The sequence below is a fragment of the Anolis carolinensis genome, chromosome 5 (assembly GCF_035594765.1).
Source record: "Anolis carolinensis isolate JA03-04 chromosome 5, rAnoCar3.1.pri, whole genome shotgun sequence".
Taxonomy (NCBI): Eukaryota; Metazoa; Chordata; class Lepidosauria; order Squamata; family Dactyloidae; genus Anolis; species Anolis carolinensis.
Genome location: NC_085845.1, coordinates 28776172 through 28795878, shown reverse-complemented (window position 1 = coordinate 28795878; position 19707 = coordinate 28776172). Strand labels below are relative to the sequence as shown.

At 42.4% G+C, this 19707-nt stretch overlaps 1 protein-coding gene and 1 long non-coding RNA gene across 2 annotated transcripts in view; one reads left to right on the top strand and one right to left on the bottom strand.

Annotated features, from left to right (window-relative positions):
* Nucleotides 1-14705, bottom strand: part of LOC103279053 (uncharacterized) — a 75271-nt gene extending 60566 nt beyond the window's left edge. The window contains exon 1 of the long non-coding RNA XR_506521.3: nt 14620-14705. This is a non-coding gene — a long non-coding RNA (uncharacterized LOC103279053). The remainder of the gene's footprint in view (nt 1-14619) is intronic.
* col25a1 (collagen type XXV alpha 1 chain) overlaps nt 1-19707 on the top strand; it is a 378768-nt gene that overhangs the window by 237775 nt on the left and 121286 nt on the right. Inside the window, exons 6-7 of the mRNA XM_062982969.1 lie at nt 14195-14221; nt 14379-14405. Of these exons, the coding sequence (XP_062839039.1) occupies nt 14195-14221; nt 14379-14405 (54 nt within the window). The remainder of the gene's footprint in view (nt 1-14194; nt 14222-14378; nt 14406-19707) is intronic.

Below are 19707 nucleotides of genomic sequence, written 5' to 3'. Positions count from 1 at the left end.
TCTATAATATAGTGGTTTCTGTTCTCAATATTGAGAAAGTATATATTAGGGCAAATCATTAGAGATCTCTCTTGGGAAGAAACCTTATTTACACTGGTTTTTCCCCCAATCCACATAGATTCTCCCTGGGGAAGATAATTCTTTTCCCTTCTTCTTGTCTACTTTGCCAGGAGATGTCTACCTAATCTATACAATGGTAGTGTCAAAGAACAAGGCAAAGTACAAGGCAGTGGGATTTATATGGCCCTTGGGACCTCAAAGTGCTGCCTTGAAAACTATCATCCCAAAATGAATCAAAATTACTGCATAATGCAAATGTTTAGCCATCTAGGCCTGTTGAATAACTTCAAAATTGGGAGGAAAAATAAGAAAAAAATCACAGATTTTGAAAACAGAAATGACATAGCATCATTTTTGGTTGCATCAGATTCACCAATGCAGCCCAACTTCCAATGAGGTTCCAGAGCGAAAAATGGCTCCTATCTCACTATAGTTGCCTGTCATGCTTGGTTTTCAATTTAAAAATGTGGTGGTAGTAAACTGAAAGATAAAGCTCCATGAATATTCAGGATAAACTGAAAGATAAAGTTCCATTAATATTCAGGACAAACATAAGACATTTGCCTGCAAAAATGTATATACATGTATAAAAAAATCTATTGAATTAGTAAACAAATTAATAAAGGCAAAAATGAAACAAGGGAGGGAGGGACATATTACACAGGGCAGTGTCTGTAAACTACTGTGTAAAGGTGTCTTTTTCAGTGAAGGTAGTAAACCCTAACGGCGCTCCATGCAGTCATGCCGGCCACATGACCTTGGAGGTGTCTACGGACAACACCGGCTCTTCAGCTTAGAAATGGAGATGAGCACCAACCCCCAGAGTTGGTCATGACTGGACTTAACGTCAGGGGAAAACCTTTACCTTTACCTTAGTAAACCTTTTATGCTACTATTATCTGGACTGATCATTGAGAACACCAGCCTTCCTTGGCATTGTGCCTTCCAGGTGTTGGAGATGACATGATAGCTGTGGCCACTATACCCAGCCCTATTGAGCTGCCAGAACTATAGTGTCACCTACGTGAGAAGAACTAGACTGGCATATGTAGCAATGGCAGAACAGCAGTGGTTGTGATAGGAGTAAAATGGTTACAGACACAGTAGTGACCAGAGTTGTGATGTAGTGTAGTGGTGACAGAGAAAGGAGAAACAGTGAACATTGTAATTGTCATGGGATGGAGCTCCAAGGTAACCTCAGAGCTGCTCAGCAGATAGCAGAACAGTTTTCTCTTCAACAGCAACTGACTCCTCCTCTGCCTTTGTGAAAAGTTCAGAATGGACTGTTACAATTGTGTAAATTGCCACTAGGATTACAGCTTAAATATTTATGTAAGAACAATTCAAAAAATACAGTAAATGTCAACTGATATGTAAGTAATTGGCCAGAATTGGATGCTTTCGTTTAAACCTGTTTGGACATAAAAAGTTTATTGGCCCAGTACTTAACATTATAAAATATGACCCTCTGGTACTGAAAGTTTAAAAGAAAAAATGCATTAAAAGCTGAACTGAAAAATGAAAGAATATTTTAGTCTTCTGTGCCCTTCTAAAGCATTTGAAAAATCCAAAGGGAGTGAGCTATACATGTGGAATTGGAGGAAGCAGTACTGAGGGACAAATGAAAGCTGCATAAGACCACCGGAAACTTTTATGAGCATTTGCAGATTTGATCCAAAGCAAGATGTTGGCATGGTATAGCATCTAGAGTAATGTTTTTCTAAAACCATTGCCAAGTCCAATAAAGTCAAAACCACACCATAGGAAACGTGAAGGAAAATAATATTGTAAGAAATAAATAATGTGGTCTTTGCTATTCCAACTCTTTTCGTATGGTATGGTTCAAGATTCGGATGTTTGTTTACTAATGTCTGTTCATGGGATCGTGGCAATATAAACTATTAAACCAATTACAATACATTAATGTCACATGAAATGGATTACTCATACTTGTGGATAAAGCTATAATGAAGAAAAACATAAGCTATGATTGAACTTGTCAGTGATTTCATTTGTGTTTGCAATCAACTGAAACTTTTTTTCTCTTGTAAAACAATGTTACACATACTAGTTAATTGTCCACAACAGTAGAGATATGTGTTGAAACTATAAAGGAAGGCTACAGCTGAACCATATCCCAATTTCTCCATCTTATTTTCTGCTGGAATTGATCTGTCTCTTTCCATTCTTTCCCAATAGTCTTTGTGTTTCCTCCAGCCATGGGATAACCATATTGTTCTACTTTAAAAGTATTTTGTAAAGGACTATCAGACATCTGTTATAAGGCATGGTGGTACTCTTTCAGGTGTTTCCAGGTGGATTCAAAAAAGGGGCATAGACAGAGAAGGAAAATCCATTTTATGATGGGGGAGTTTAAGGAGGAAAACCACTTCCTCCCTTTTTGCTGGTTATCCCCCCTCCTCCCATATCATAAACAATGGTTGTTTCAACAACGGCGGTGACATGGGTAGGTGGAATAACAGCAAAATAAATGAAGAAGACTAAATGAAGGTTGTAGATGGAAATGAACAGTTACAGCTAGTTAGCTTAACAGGCACATTCATCACCTGGGTTAGGTTTTTACACAATTCTATTTGAAATGAAATAACATGCATTTTATCCCCTTTGAGTATTCTGTTTGGCACAGTGTACATGGTCACCTAGTGCACTTGTCTCTTCTGTATCTCCTTCACTATCTACCATTCATCAGTTCTCTGCTGATAATGTTCTAATCTGGCTCCTTTTCTGAGTCTTGTAGTTCACCTGGGTCCCATTTTATTTTTAATTTGGCAACCCTCCCCTCCCAGTATTCAAAAAGCCAGAAGCAGTATTGGTGTGGACAGAGTAGAGCAGTCAATTTTTTATTTTATTTTTTAAAAAGCTCTTCCAGGACATAATAAACTCTTGCCTTTTCCCACTCTACCCAGAAATTATTTCTTTTTTGATAAGAGTTAAAGTATGGTACTCATATTGACTTGTGGATAAGTCGGCCCAGTTTTTTTCAATTGGCAGAATGCCCAGAGTTACCTGAATACATAAACTGAGCAAGATTTAGACCTGAAATAAATTACCATCAACGTGGGTAAAAACTTATTTTGTAAATAAATTTTGTTCATGGCATAATAATGTGTCCAAAGACCTTTTTTAAATGGTTGAGAGCTGCAAAAGGCTGCAATATATGTGGAAATAGTGCCCTGTATATAGGCTATAGTTATGTATATGCCAGACTTGTGTCACATCAATGATCGATTCAGACTTTTTTTCTCTTCCACATAGAAGCCAACTCTGCATCAGGAACTGACAGCCATTGCAAAACTCTCTTTCCATGCATGGATCATTTTAAAGAACACATAAACATAATAGACCCAAGGCCTGGGTGAAACAGACACATTTCAGAGCAGCATGTATATACGTGGTGCATTGCACCAGTTAATCCCCTCCTTTCCTGGTTGAGAGAATGTGAGGTTCAGGCCAGGGCGTTTGTTAACTTACATCACAGGCTATATAAAGGTCAAGTTAATAAAAAATTTAGTATGAACACCAGGAATTTAATGACTGGAATATGTTTTCTTTCACAAGGAAAAGGCTATTAAGGCTGTACAACAAGTAAAGCAGTTTATACTATATCTAGAAAATTAGAAACTGATATGGAGCATGTTTATGCAAAAATGTAGTTGTAATCTTGCATCATGACAACATCAACAGAAAAAAAACACCCTTCAGGTTTAGGTATGGATTGAGAGCACAAAAATGTAACCTAGTATCTTTTTAAAAGTTGCCATTGTAGGATAAACTAACTCTTTCTTCTTATATATGGCAAGCAAACATGCTTCTATATGCTTGCTAGGTAGCTAACACAACAAAAACTGAAGATCAGAAGAAAGGAAGGCTCAAGAAGTAGAGTCTTTTTTAGCAACATTCTAATGCTTAATTCTTCAAAGTGCTCTGTTCCTTATTTGATCCTGTTCTTAAAGCAAGTTGTGGTTCTTCAAATGGACCTTTCATTTTCTGTCATTTTTCAAATTAAAAAGAAAAATCTCCAAAATAAATACAGTAGAGTCTCACTTATCCAACATTTGCTTATCCAACGTTCTGGATTATCTGACGCAAATTGCCTCCCACCCCGACCCACAGCTGTTTCTCTAGGCAGCAAGGATTGAACTGTTTATGGATTTAATTTCCAACAGTGTTGTTATTGTAAATTCATTTTATGCAATTCTATCTTTATTTGTAGTCATTTTGTTAGTAGCCAATGTATTTTAATCAATGTTTTCAATATATTGTGTTGTTTTGGTGCTAAATTCATAAATATAGTAATTACTACATAACGTTTCTGTGTTTTGGACTGCTTTTTCTGTTGATTTGTTGTAAAACATGATTTTGGTGCTTAATTTGTAAAATAATAGCGTAATTTGGTGTTTAATAGGCTTTTCCTTAGTCTCTCCTTATTATCCAACATTTTTGCTTATCCAATGTTTTGCCGGCCCGTTTATGTTGGATAAGTGAGACTCTACTGTACATCCATCCAGATATATGTGTCCCACAGTTTGGGGGTGGATGGGTGTTGGGGTTTGTAAAAGACACCATGATGTAATGGGTTAACTGGAAAAGTACGTGTAAGCAGCTGATTGGCTAAGCCTGTGAAGAGCTGGCAAATCTGATTGATTACTTTCTCTACTATGCTGCTGTGGAAACCAGTTTGAGCAGGTTTTACCTCATAGAGTGATAGAGAGTCCTGTATGGAGAGAAGATGGCTGCCAACTCTCTAAAGCCTTGTTATTTCTAAGGCACTGAGGCAAATTTATGGACTATTTAAAAGGACTGTTTATTCCCTCTATTCTCTGTAAAGCAATCAGAGAGACTATTGTATATATTATTGCTCTGTTTGATCTTTTGAAGTTAAGTAAAGTTCCTGTTATTTGTTTCACAAAGCTGAGTGACACGTTATTACACTGCAGGGTGACTTTGGTTCAGAAGTAGACGTAAAAGCATCCATTTAATACTATCTACAATACACAACAATGGGTACTGCATCCATTGTCCCACTTTAACTACAGGGCTGCAAGTGGATGTGTTGTCGACCGCGTTTTAGGGGATCGGGCCCTTAAGGAGAGACCCGATCCGGTCCTGAGGGAACGGACCTTGGCGAAGCCAAAAGGAGAATTACAAGCCGCAATACAACCTGAAGCCGAAATGAAGAAGGTCCGCCAAAGTTGAAGGAAAATCCGCCAAGGAGTCTTTATTGAGCAATTCAGCTGAAGAGGACTCTAGTAGCGATCATTCGGTCTACTAGGGTACCATACAATCAAAATAAAGCCATATTTATACAAAATTTCAGTCTGACAGCCCTTTGAATTTCCCGCCCTGCTCCCCCGCCCATCTGATCGTTGATAGGCTAGAAGGTTGAACGAGGCGGGCTTTTGTTTCCCGCCTTGCTCCGTTGGCCCAATAGGAAGCTGCCTTTTGGCTCTACTCGGGCCAATCAGGAAAGAGAAGGCGGGAGTTATTGAAACAATGAGGTGACAGGGCAGGAACTAGCGGATTAAGTCCTTTCTAAAGGGTGATTAATGGCAGCAATCAAGGGTGTCCGGGTTTCTGTCACGTATACAGATTTTAGATATGCCTTGGGGTGTCAGAGGTGGAAGCAAAGATGGGTGGTGATGAGCCATATTGACAGGCTCTGCAGGGCGCCTTCCTGAGGTGTCCTGGATTTTCCTTTGGGTGAGATATGACAATGTTTGCCTTGGGGCGAATCACCTTTAGGTCAGCAAACTCCGAATTCGGCGACTCAAGCCCTATATTGTCCATGCAATTTGAATTTGATTGGATTTAGCGGTGGCAGATTATCCTTTTGTTTTTGGAAAAGGAAGCCTGGGTCATAGGAAATGGGATAAGTTCTGGGGTTCAGGTTGAGTTCAAAATATTTCCTATTTGATTTCATGACTTGACAATTATATGAAATAAAATGAAAAATAAAATAAAGTTGGAATATAAACCATGCTGGGAAAAATACATATTTTCCGGGGATCCCAAAGAGTACAAATACATATAGGCAGATAGATAGCTTTCATGGAAATAAGGGAGAATCCATAAAAGTGAGTTACATTGCATAAAGGGGAATCATGAATGATATAAACAATTGAAAATATTTGATAAGAACGAAGTTCATAACATCTGGAGAACCCAGCATGGAAATTCATAAAAGTGGAGTTTTAGCAGCATGATTGTGATGACCCATGGGCCTTGTAGTCCTGCTCAGGACATTGTAATTCCTGATGAAGATGAAAACTTGGGTTTTTTACCTTCCCAGTCTGAACTGGATTCCTCTCAGCCAGATCTTTCCCAGGCAGATCTGGGAACCTTGCACCTGCAAGAAAGTTGTCTCCCAGAAGTATGTCAAACAAGCCCAGAGCCTACTTCTCCCGTGTTCTTGCGCCGGGAGTTTTGTAAACAACAGAGAAGTTTGGAATCAGCTTCGCGCAGGAGTGCGAGGATTGCAGCTAAGAATGTAGCCAATTAAGACTGCTTCTCGTGAGAATCTTTAAGGAGTTTAACATCTGGTCTCAGAGTTTAGCTTTCGTTTCTGATTCCCAGAGAACTGCTTCGGTGGGAAAGATAGACTCTATATAGGTTTTTTACCCGCGTAGTAACTTCGCGGAGTCAATTCGTCAGCCTACGGAGCGAGTTGTGTCTGGACAGCGCGCTCCGATTCAAGCCTCGCTCCTGCTCAAGCCTTGCCTTGCTATCCAGCCTTCGCCTTGCTACCCAGCCTTTGTTTATCTACGGACTTTGCCTTGTTTCCCAGGACCAATCCTTGCCTTGTTCCACGGATTTTACCAAGTTATTCCACGGACCTTGTTCTTGTTCCTAGTTACCTTGTTCCACGTTTTAAGCCTTGTTTCAAGTATCAAGTTATTTCCTAGCCTTGCTCAAGTTTATGGACTAAAGGACCTTGTCATCTCCCCTCACTTTGCCTGGCAAAGTGAGTGTTTCGGTTATTGGATTACAACTTTGGACCTTAATATTTCATATTGGACATTATTTCTTTGGACTAATTTTGACCTTTCCTGAAAGGTCTGCTTCTGGACTAACTTTTACATTTGCTTTTACTAACTTTATATATTTCCTTAATAAAGATATTAGATAGAATCTGGCCTCTGCGTATGGTTATTGGTGCTCTGTAGCCAGGGTCGTGACAGTTTGACTCCGCCACCCTAAGCACCAATTAACCTCGGCCAGAATGTCTACCGGAACCGTGCCCGGTGGGCAGCCACTGAGCTACACCATCAGCAAGGACGAAGTGGATCGCATCCGCGACAGACTCAACGCCCAGGATGGAGAAATAAAGGGCTTGCGGGAGCGCGGAATCCGCCTCCCGGCCATGGCGTTGCCTACCAAGTTTACTGGAGAAGCTTCTAAGGTTCATGTTTTCCGTCGCCAATGTCAAGCTTATCTAGAGGCCCGTGATGCCGAGTTTCCCCAAGAAGACATCAAAGTGGCGTGGGTTTACAGTCTTCTAGACGGGCCAGCGGCCAATTGGGCGACGGCACTGTTCGACCAAGCCTCTCCACACCTAAGATCAGCGCAACACTTCTTGGACCACCTCAAGGAGACTTGGGGAATCGAGGACAATTTGGAGGCAGCCGGTCACAAACTCCGTCGCCTTTTCCAAGGAGACAGACCTATGTCTCAGTATATAGCCGAGTTCCGAGTGCTGGCCCACAACACCGGCTGGAACGATGTAGCCCTCAGAGGACAATTCCGAGAGGGTCTCAACATTGAAATGCTGGAAGAAATCTCCAAGGTGGATCCTCCCCAGACCCTCGAGGCACTCATTGATCAATGTTTACGGGCTGAAGTCATGATTGCCAACAGGAAACAGTGGGTTCGAGGCCAGGGCAGTAGAGCCGGGGCAAAACCCCCCGCTCCCGCCAGCATTCAGCCACGTCCAGTGTGGAGACCCCCACCGCCAACCCCATACCCCAGAGGAGGCGAGGAGGTGCCGATGCAGTTGGGCAATGTGCGTCCCAGACTAGATGCCGCCGAGAAGGCCCGTCGTCAACGCTTAAACCTCTGTTGGTACTGCGGGAACGGGGGCCACTTCGCCAGAGAGTGCCCAGCCAAAGGGAAGCCTGCCGCCCGTCTTGCGGCGGCGTCCTCCACGGAGACGAAGGCGTCTGAGCCGACTGGCACACAGCCGGCGGGGGAAGCCAACGACCGGGTGTAGAGAGGCTCGCCAACCCGGTCAAAAAATCCATTCAAGAGCCGCCAACCGGGGTCCTGTTCCTTCTCGTGGTCACATTATGGTCAGCAAAAAGGGGACCCGTCATGATCCACGCCATGATAGACTCTGGAGCTACCAACAATTTCATTGATAGAGAGTATGCCGACTCTCTGGGATTACAATATCATGATTTCAAGAATGCCTGTGTGGTGCAAGCCATAGACGGCCGCCCCCTCAAGACGGGCCCCGTAAGTCAGTGGTCGGAACCCACCAGGATGTGGATAAGGGAACATATGGAAGAGATTTCCTTCTTTGTTACCGAGGTTCCCCATTTCCCTGTGATTTTGGGAATTCCATGGCTGACTCTCCACGACCCTGACATCTCCTGGTCCAACAGAGAACTGCAGTTTGCTTCACCGTACTGCCAAAACCATTGCCTCGTAGCCAAGGTCTGCCATGCCACAGACACCGAGCCCATCATCACCTTGCCAAAGAAGTACTCCGAGTATTGGGATGTATTCAATGAGAAAGAAGCCGAAAAATTACCCCCACATAGACCTTATGACTGTGCCATTGACTTGGTGGAGGGGGCCCCGATCCCGCGAGGGCATCTCTACTCCCTGACTGAACCAGAGCAAGAAGCTCTCAGGGAATTCCTAGAGACAAACCTTCGCAAGGGATTCATCAGACCCTCTCAATCCCCAGCCGCCTCCCCAGTGATGTTTGTGAAGAAGAAGTCAGGGGAACTACGCTTGGTGGTGGACTACAGAGCATTGAACAATATCACCAAGCGGAACAGCTATCCCCTGCCTTTAATCTCGGATCTACTGGATCGGCTTCGAGGAGCCAAGGTTTACACCAAGCTGGATCTTCGGGGGGCTTACAACTTAGTTCGCATCAGGGAAGGGGACGAGTGGAAGACCGCCTTCCAGACCAAATTCGGATTATTCGAGTCCCGAGTTATGAATTTCGGTTTATGCGGAGCTCCCGCAACGTTCCAGCATTTTGTCAATGACATTTTTCAGGACTATCTAGACAGGTTCTTGATAATCTACCTGGACGATTTTTTGGTGTTTTCTAGATCACAATCAGAACATGAGAACCACGTCAAAATGGTGTTACAACGATTGCGGGATCATGGACTTTATGCCAAGCTGGAAAAATGCGCCTTTGATCTACAAGAGGTAGATTTCCTTGGTTACCGCATCTCGCCTCTAGGGCTTTCCATGGATCCAGCCAAGGTTTCAGCAGTATTGGAATGGCGGGCGCCAACTAACAAGAAAGAGGTGCAGCGTTTCTTGGGGTTCGCGAACTATTACCGCAAGTTCATTCCAGATTTTGCCCGCTGGTCCGACCCCATCACTAGCTGCATCCGTGGAAAGCAGCCTTTCCGCTGGACTGATCAAGCAGAGAAAGGGTTCCAGCAACTAAAGAAACTATTCACCTCCCAGCCAATTCTACAGCACCCAGATCCTGGAACCCCTTTTGTTGTGCAAGCGGACGCCTCTGATGTGGCAATTGGGGCTGTACTCTTACAACCGGTGGGAGATCACCTCCATCCCTGTGCCTTTTACTCTCGTCAACTAACCACACCAGAGAGGAATTACACCATTTGGGAAAAAGAACTACTGGCCATAAAGGCAGCCTTTGAAACTTGGAGACATTGGCTAGAAGGGGCCAAATTTCCCATTGAAGTCCACACTGATCATCGTAATCTAGAACATCTAAGAACTGCCCGCAAACTAAATCAGAGGCAGCAACGTTGGGCTTTATTCTTCGAACGTTTCGACTTCCAGATTCATTATGTGACCCCAGCCCAGACCAAGCAAGCAGACGCCCTGTCACGTAAACCGGAATACGCTGCAGGACGCAAGGAGTCCTTTGAATCCCAACTATTACAACCCGGGAACTTTGCCACGCTCACAGTGGGGAACACCAAATCCATTCCCATTGGTTCAACTTCCTCTACTCCAGGACCCCTCTGTGCTCAAGAAATCAGGGCTAGTCAGCAAGCAGATGCCTGGGCGCAGGACCAACTTCGCCAAGGTCTGCATTTTCCCTTTTCGCTTAAGGATGGGCTGCTTTGCTATAGAAATCATGTTTATATCCCACCCGGACCGGGCAGGGAAAAAGCGCTTCGTCTGTGTCATGATTGCAAACCAGCAGGACACTTCGGACTATTTAAAACCATGCATCTGATCCTAAGGGACTTTTGGTGGCCCAAGATCCGCAAGGACGTGGAAAAATATGTCAACACCTGCCCAGTATGCCAGCGCTCCAAGATAAGAAGGGAGAAGCCCTCAGGGCTTTTACACCCCCTTCCTACCCCATCTCGCCCATGGGAAATAATTTCTGCGGATTTCATCACTGACCTACCACCTTCCTGTGGATTCACCACGATCTTAGTGGTGGTGGACCTTTTCACCAAGTTAGCCCATTTCATTCCCTGCGAAGGCCTCCCCACGGCCAAAGAGACTGCGGATCTATTCCTTCAACATGTTTTCAGACTACATGGATTGCCCAAGAGTTTAGTCACAGACCGTGGATCTCAATTCACCTCTCGTTTTTGGAAGGCGCTACAAAAACTATTGGGCATAGACTCTCGCTTATCTTCAGCTCATCATCCCCAAACAGATGGGCAAACGGAGCGCACCAATGCCACTTTGGAGCAGTATCTTCGCTGTTATGTAAACTACCAACAGGACAATTGGGCTTCTCTGTTACCACTGTCTGAGTTTGCCTACAACAATGGAATTCAAGCTTCTACAAAGGAAACGCCGTTCTTTGCAAACTACGGCTTCCATCCACGTTTCTTTCCCCCTGTCATTGAAACTTCAGAAGTTCCCGCAGCGGAGGATTGGCTGCAGGAACTCACAGCGGTGCAACAACTTTTGCTCCAGCAACTGGACCAAGCCAAGGAGGACTATAAACGTCACGCGGACAAACACCGCCAGCCGGGCCCCGAAATCAAGGTAGGAGATCGGGTTTTTCTGTCCACTCGCTTCCTGCCCTCCCACCGCCCTTGCCGGAAGTTAGATGCCCGTTTCATTGGCCCCTATCCAGTGGTGGCGCAATTAAACCCCGTGACTTTCAAACTCCAACTTCCGCGTTCAATGCGCATTCACCCAGTGTTTCACCGTTCCCTGCTCCTTCCGGCGGATGGTGTGCGTCCTGATACAGACCAACCGGCCCCCCCTCCTGTTTTGATGAATGGGGAGGAGGAGTTCGAGGTTGAGGACATTTTGGATTCTCGCTTTCACCGCCGCCGCCTACAATATCTCATTGACTGGGTGGGTTTTGGCCCTGAGGAACGCTCTTGGGAAGACGCCTCCACAGTCCATGCTCCTGAACTAACCCGTCGCTTTCATCAGACCTATCCCGCCAAGCCGCGACCTCGCGCCTCGGGGAGAGGGCCCCAGTTTGGGAGGGGCCTTGAGGAGGGGGATAGTGTGATGACCCATGGGCCTTGTAGTCCTGCTCAGGACATTGTAATTCCTGATGAAGATGAAAACTTGGGTTTTTTACCTTCCCAGTCTGAACTGGATTCCTCTCAGCCAGATCTTTCCCAGGCAGATCTGGGAACCTTGCACCTGCAAGAAAGTTGTCTCCCAGAAGTATGTCAAACAAGCCCAGAGCCTACTTCTCCCGTGTTCTTGCGCCGGGAGTTTTGTAAACAACAGAGAAGTTTGGAATCAGCTTCGCGCAGGAGTGCGAGGATTGCAGCTAAGAATGTAGCCAATTAAGACTGCTTCTCGTGAGAATCTTTAAGGAGTTTAACATCTGGTCTCAGAGTTTAGCTTTCGTTTCTGATTCCCAGAGAACTGCTTCGGTGGGAAAGATAGACTCTATATAGGTTTTTTACCCGCGTAGTAACTTCGCGGAGTCAATTCGTCAGCCTACGGAGCGAGTTGTGTCTGGACAGCGCGCTCCGATTCAAGCCTCGCTCCTGCTCAAGCCTTGCCTTGCTATCCAGCCTTCGCCTTGCTACCCAGCCTTTGTTTATCTACGGACTTTGCCTTGTTTCCCAGGACCAATCCTTGCCTTGTTCCACGGATTTTACCAAGTTATTCCACGGACCTTGTTCTTGTTCCTAGTTACCTTGTTCCACGTTTTAAGCCTTGTTTCAAGTATCAAGTTATTTCCTAGCCTTGCTCAAGTTTATGGACTAAAGGACCTTGTCATCTCCCCTCACTTTGCCTGGCAAAGTGAGTGTTTCGGTTATTGGATTACAACTTTGGACCTTAATATTTCATATTGGACATTATTTCTTTGGACTAATTTTGACCTTTCCTGAAAGGTCTGCTTCTGGACTAACTTTTACATTTGCTTTTACTAACTTTATATATTTCCTTAATAAAGATATTAGATAGAATCTGGCCTCTGCGTATGGTTATTGGTGCTCTGTAGCCAGGGTCGTGACAATGATTTTACAATTCATGAAGTTGTTATCTCTTGCCTCAGAGTGCAGGGATAATCCACAGTAAACTCCAGTAAAAAGTCTCAATCACCTTCTACTATAAATATATGGAATATAGAACATAAAGTCTTGATTTTTGAACTATCTTTTACAAAGTCCTGGGGGGGAGGGTGGTCACCTCGATCACAGATGTGGCTTCCATCCTCATAACTCCTCTAAAAAGACACTTTCATTTTCTTGCTCATTCCATACACCCCACAACCAGCCAAGTGTCAATTGTGGGGTTTCCCAGACCTTCACAGAAAATACAGAAGGTACACGTTTGGGGGGTAGGCGGCATTGGGGAGCCTAGTTCTGGAACAGTCTTCTATTGTTGTAGGTGCTTAGTATGATCATGGCCAGTAGGAATAAAGTGGTGAAAAGCAGGGTTCAGCTCTGCTGACCTTGAATGCTATGGCAAGGACAGTCTATTCAACTGATAACTTGTTTGGTATCTATACATAACATTGGACCGTGCCATCTTGTTTTTCACTTTTGGGAACAATATCATTTTCCCTTAAACAATGGATTAGAAGCCTAGGCTTGTGCGTCTGTTACTGAAAAAATACAGCGGCTTAAATGGGGAAACAGACTGAATCCCCATGCTAACAAAGCACAGTCTTGGCCATTTTGTACACACTCTAGCTAGAAAAAGCATCCCCAGTTCTCATTATGGGCGGCTTATCTTTGCTTAAATGTTTTGCACTGTGCTTTCACATTAAAAACTACTGGGTGCATCAGCTAAATATTTCAGAATGAAGCACTTGGATTTCTTTTTTGCGCTGTAGGGAAACTATCAGCATTCATGAACAAATTCATAAAACTGAATCTCCATAAGCTATGTTTGCCAAGGCCTTTCATGGTCAAGCCATATCCATACCATTGAACACAGAGATTACTGAGGATGAATAGCTGTAATGAAATCAGTCAAATTATTCAGAAGCTGCACATTACTTTCTATTGTCTTATATGGCAAACATTACTATTTGTGTTTGCCTTATTGTTCAGGTTTTGTAAGGGATATTAGGAGCAATTCACAGAATGCTACATTCATTGCTTTGTGTGGTTAAGTATCATTGTTTAACTTGAATTATTACTATACCAGTACAATGGTCATTGAGAGTATACACCACCACCACCATGTGATTTTAAAGGCAGCTTATTTGCATTCAAGAGTTGACTACATTATTCGGAATGTTGTTTTAATCTTTTTCTTACTTCTAGTTTCTCCAGAATCCTGAGAATAAATGTTGAAAGTTCTTGCCTTTCAAAGGCCTTCGTTAGATTGTCCTTGTTTTAATTGTGGAGCTTTCAGGGTTTTGTTTGGTATGTTCAAAGTAATCCGATCCAGGTGCAACTTTGCTACCGCATCTTTTTCTTGTCAGTGCTAGGCCTTTCTGAGTTGCTAAGTATATCTGCAAGTTGATAATGGATGTTTTCTCTGTTTCTTTCAGGGCTCACCTGGTCCAAAAGGTGAGAAGGTGAGTAAGCTTACTGTTGCTACTAACAAAAGAAATGCAAGCCCCCCTAATGTTAGCTGGTGGCTATTGAGACTTTATAATGTGAGATTATTTAAGAGAGCTGGGGTAGCACACAGATGTTGTGTTAAAACTATCATCTCATCTTTCCACTTTGCAGGGAGATCAAGGTGATCAGGGCCCACGGGTAAGCATATTAACAAACATGTCCCACTTCCCCTTTCCCAACTAGGCAATTAGTTCTTAACACAAAACTAAATTGAATAAAGTGTCACGGCTAATCATGCTTATCAGCTGCTTCTACCCTGCATGTTGTTGCAAGTATCCTAGGAAAGCACTTGCCAGAAATAATTTAACAGACTGAAATAACTCTTTGAGTAGAAATATTATGTGTTACTTACATTTGCTGTGCGCTGAAATGTAAGCTTTCTGCTGTTTGGAAGCAGAATTTTTGTGGTCTTCTGCATTAAAAAACAGTTTCACTTAAATAAACCTATCTGCTTTTAGGGGAGGGAAGAGGTAGATCTGCTTGAGTTTTGATAAAGAAAAAGGCAGATAGATTTTTTACAAATGAAATCCTTGAAAAATTGTTCTCAACATTTACTTATTCCACATATCCAGATCATAGGTGTAGAGATTATCAGAGTTTGCATAGTTATTTTATGAATTATTTGTTGTATGAGTCATTGGCTTACTTGCCAATTAGAAAAGATTGAGGGAATCCCCTTGCATTATTTACTATACAGGGAAAGGGGCAAAACGCATTCTCATTTTAAGAAATGTTATCTATGTATTACTTTTTATTGTTTTTACAGTTTATTTTTTAAAAAAGTCAACTACAAAGTGAGAAAAGAGTTTTACGTAATGAAATCTCTTCAAAATCCTATTGGGAAACTATTTCAACCTTCCAAACTACAGGATGACTCCTTTATCTATGGATTCAATATCCATGGCATCACTTATATCTGCTCCAAAATATACACACACACCCCGGAAAGTTGTTTTTTTTTTTTAAATTGTGTCAGAAGCTAATTGAAAACGTACTGCAAGTTGCTTCTGGTGTGAGAGAATTGGCTGTCTTCAAAGATGTTGCCCAGAGGATGCCTAGATGTGTTACCATCCTGTGGGGGGGCTTCTCTCATGTCCCCTTTAGGTCAGCAGTTCAGCCAGCACAAGGATTTAACCCATTGTGCCACCACGGCTCCACTGCAGGACCTAGAGAGGCACCCCCGAAAGTGATGGTGTGCCCCTCTAGGTCCGGCAGTAGGATTCTATGATGCGTATGGTTCAATTATAGTCAAAATATACAGTTCGCTGTAACCCATGGTTTCTCATATCTGTCTCTGTGTGTGTCTTAAATGTAACCCCTGTGGATATGGGGGTCATACAGCAACAATAAAAATGAATGAATTCATGTTGCTTTTTTCACACAAAAAGGTTGTTCCAAATCTTTATATTATAGAACAGTCATGTGCACACTTTGGCCTTGCAGGTGTTTTTGACTTCAACTTCCACAGTTCCCAACAGCTGCTAAGCTGTTAGGAATTGTAGGAGTTGAAGTCCAAAACACTTGGAGGGCTGAAGTTTGCCCATGCCTGTTATAGACAAGTGGAACCCCTCTTTACTCTCTTGTAATTCCCCAAAAGTAACATATTCTGGCACTGTATCTGTGTGCTACAGTTGCAAACATGGAATATAAACAGGATCGTATAGTGTTTTTTGTTCGAAAATTGAAAGTGCCAGTTGTATATCTTTATCTATGCAAATCATGGTAAAAATACAAAAAAACACCACATGGTTTCCAGAAATAATTTAAGGAACAGTGAAATATGTCTTCCTTCAGTTTTTCCAGTGGATTTGGCAGAGTTGGCTCCATATCCGTAGAAGGGCTAAGCTAAGGCAAGATCCCTAGATAGAGATGAATTCATTTCTTCTTTCAACATTGTTAGTCTGTAGGCTGTCTCTCTCTGGACCTAATATAATGCACAGCAAGGGGGTGAATAGGCTAAAGACACCACTATCTGAGTTTGGAAGCTAAGCAGGGTTAGCCTTGGTTAGTTCTTGGATAGGAAACCATCAATGAATACCAGCTGCTCTGGGCTATATTTCAGATAATTGAAATGGTGAGACCACCCCTGAGTATTCCTTGCCTGTGAAATTCATGGAGTCACCATAAGGCAACTTGTTGGAAAAGTTACTTTTTGAACTACAGATCCCAGAATACCCTACCTTGTTTGACTATATACTGGCTGCAAAAGTTCATTAATAAAAAGGGGAATCTTTCTAAGGGTCTCCTGGAACTGTGCCTGATGGAGAACCTTGAAGGAGTGTTCCCCTCTTGGAGTCTCTCTTACTACTTCAGGTTTCCTCCTCCTGCTTACTCCACCTTCTTCTGTGTTTTGCAGGCAATTTTAACAAGAAACTGACTTGGGAAGGCATCTAGAAGATATTATCCTACATAATATGTTTAATATTAAATATTACACAGCCCAACAATTAATTAATTCTGGGGTTATTTGGGGCACTGATTCGGAAAATTGCAAATTCGGTAGACTGCATTTGCTCTAGTTTCTTAGATATGGTTGTCATGATTTTTATAGGTGAGCAGATGAAGGCTGATATATGGCATATGTTTTGTATCTCAAAAATTAGAACTGATGGGGGAAACCAGTTCCATTTTCGGAATCAGCAGATCAAATATACCCAGAAACAGGTCTAACATTTGAATCAGCACAATGTGTGTTGACCAGTGTTACTATTTTCTCAGGATCCTACCGGATCTTCCCCTGCAGGATTTTCTTCTGTGATGGATGGAATCCAATGTTTCACTAATATCTTAACTGTGCTGTTCTGCTGTTTGATGTAGTAAGTTGTCTTCTAATTAAGGGCTAACTATTCTATGTGGGCTGGTGATGAGTTTGGAGTTCTGGCCTTGTTCCATATGATGTAGATTGCCAAAAGCCACTCCACCATTCTCTTCACTGGGGGGAACCATAAGAATAGACACCCTGATTGATTTCTCTCCCCCTGCCACATAGACTGCCTCCACATCCCCGTTCCTGCCAGGTGCAGAAGCAATGAGCCAGATTCTTGCTGAGCTTGTAGTTAGAAAATAGTGATGAGGAAACTCTGGTTTGGAAACCTTTTCTTCTAGAGTGATGTGCTCAGGGCACTTCAAGACCACATTACAGCTGGTTTTATACTTTTACAAAGGCATGGTGTTGCCAAGGATAGAAAGAAAGTGATGTTAGCTTTGAACTACACTAAGACATTAAATAGAAACAAAGAGATTAATTGCAAGTGGTGGCAATTTTGCTTGAGAGTCTAATTGTTTTACACTATTCAAAATGATTATGACATTCCTCTCCTTTTCAGAGCCTTGCGATGCAATATCATCGCCTCTGTCCATAATTGAAAGTAAACACATGCATCTCATTCCCACTGTGTACGAAAATATAACTTAAGCTTCTTTTACAAGCTTGAATGACTTTGATTGCACCTCAGATTCCAGACGATCGTGCTTTCAGCTATTTTCTGAAGCATTTTATCTGTACCCAGAAAAGAAAAAAAAAACCCATGGAAATGAATTTGGCATTTGAGTGAAAACTACCAAACATTTAAGCAAGGCTGGTTTTTGAAAATGTGAAATCCCCGTGTATTTATCATGTCAGAAGCGAATTGAGAATGGAGTTATAATGTATAAAAACCACAAACAAAGTTAAAAACTTGGCATTATACTAAATTTCCTTTGACCAGAAGCTGGCCACTTGGAGTGCCTCTGGTGTTGCTGTAAGAAGGTCCTCCATTGTGCATGTGGCAGGGCTCAGGCTGCATTGTAGTACAGTAAGTGGTCTGTGGTTTGTTCTCCACATTCGCAAGTCAGAAATTTCACAGGAAAAAACTTCACACAGTTTTGAAAGCTGAGCTTTTTTAGGATCGTATTACATTAATATTCTTTTCTTTCTACATTAATTTCACTGAATGGAAAGAACTGATGGGGCAGGCAAATGGCTGATCTAGGTTGTGAATCTATCAACAGAGAAATGTTTAATCCTTCCATGACTATGAGTCTTCTACCTCCCCACCCCAAGCAATCAATGGCATTAAAAATCTCCAGTTAGTGTAGATGAGGCAATTTTAGAGGAAATATGGAAGATCACCTTGAGTTGTGGATGCCTGCCATAGATGTGAGCGAAACGTCAGGAAAGAATACTTCTGGAATATGGCCACATAGCCCGAAAACAAAATACAACAACCCTGTGATCCCGGCCATGAAAGCCTTTGACAACACAACAACAACAACAACAACAACAACAACAACAACAACTTTATTTTTGTAACCTGCCTCCATCTCCCCAAAGGGACTCGGGGCAGCTTACATGGGGCCAAGCCCGGGTAATTACAATAATCAGAAGATAAAAATACATCAAAATGAAAATACAAATTATACACAATAACATAGTAAAAATAAAATAGTGACCATGGTATAGTTAAACATAATTTAAAAACCAGAACAAAGTTAATAAAAACAAACTGGTCCAAAGTGCGCAACGTGAATAGTGTAAACTTAGAGGATGAGGTAAATGACTAAAGTGCTACATTTAATAGGAGACTTGGGATGGGGTAGACGCTGGAATTATTACCAACTGATGGAATAGAATAAAGTGCATGAAATATAGAAATAGTCGCTGGAACAGAACCTGTCATGGGGATGAATATTCATTCTCCAAAAGCATGCTGGAAAAGCCAAAATTATTATTATTATTATTATTATTATTATTATTATTATTATTATTATTCTTTCCACAGTCACAGTTCAGATGGGAGTACCCCATACTTTTTTCTGATTTAAAATGAAAATAGAAAGCATACTGCATCTTTGAAGTAACACTGATGTCCTTCACCGATGGAAGGAATTCAATCCACTCAAGCATTGAGAAGGGAGGTGATTTGGGGCAATCTCTCTTGACGAGCACACCAATCCGTGCTGTATCCACAGGATCTTCCAACCCTCCAGAGCAGCTTTTGATGTTGGAGAGGAGAAGAGTCAGATGGTTGGAGAAGTGTCACAAAAAATCATCTTTTCCCCAATTTTGCTGACAGAAACCTTCCATCAGCAGAGGACATCAATGGGATATCATCTGGTATGCCTTAGGCAAAGCTTCTTGGGATAAAAATATGAGTGTTAGAAACATCTCCCTATTTTTATCCATGAAAGAGTGGGATAGATTGTGTTCAACGATTTCACTGATCTAACAGTTCACTCCTTAATATCATACTTTGAAGTATCCCCACTGGTTCTGTCAGGGATCTAAATAGCTAGTATTCTGCCACCCATGGGAAAAAATTCTTCTTCGGTTTGTAGTGGAAGCATGCAAAAGAAAAATAAATTATTTGACAGAGATTTTGTTCCAACATGCAGATCAAAAAGAGCAGTCACTTCTTTCACTGCCTTCATTTCTTACATCAGGATTTGCATGTCATTGAAG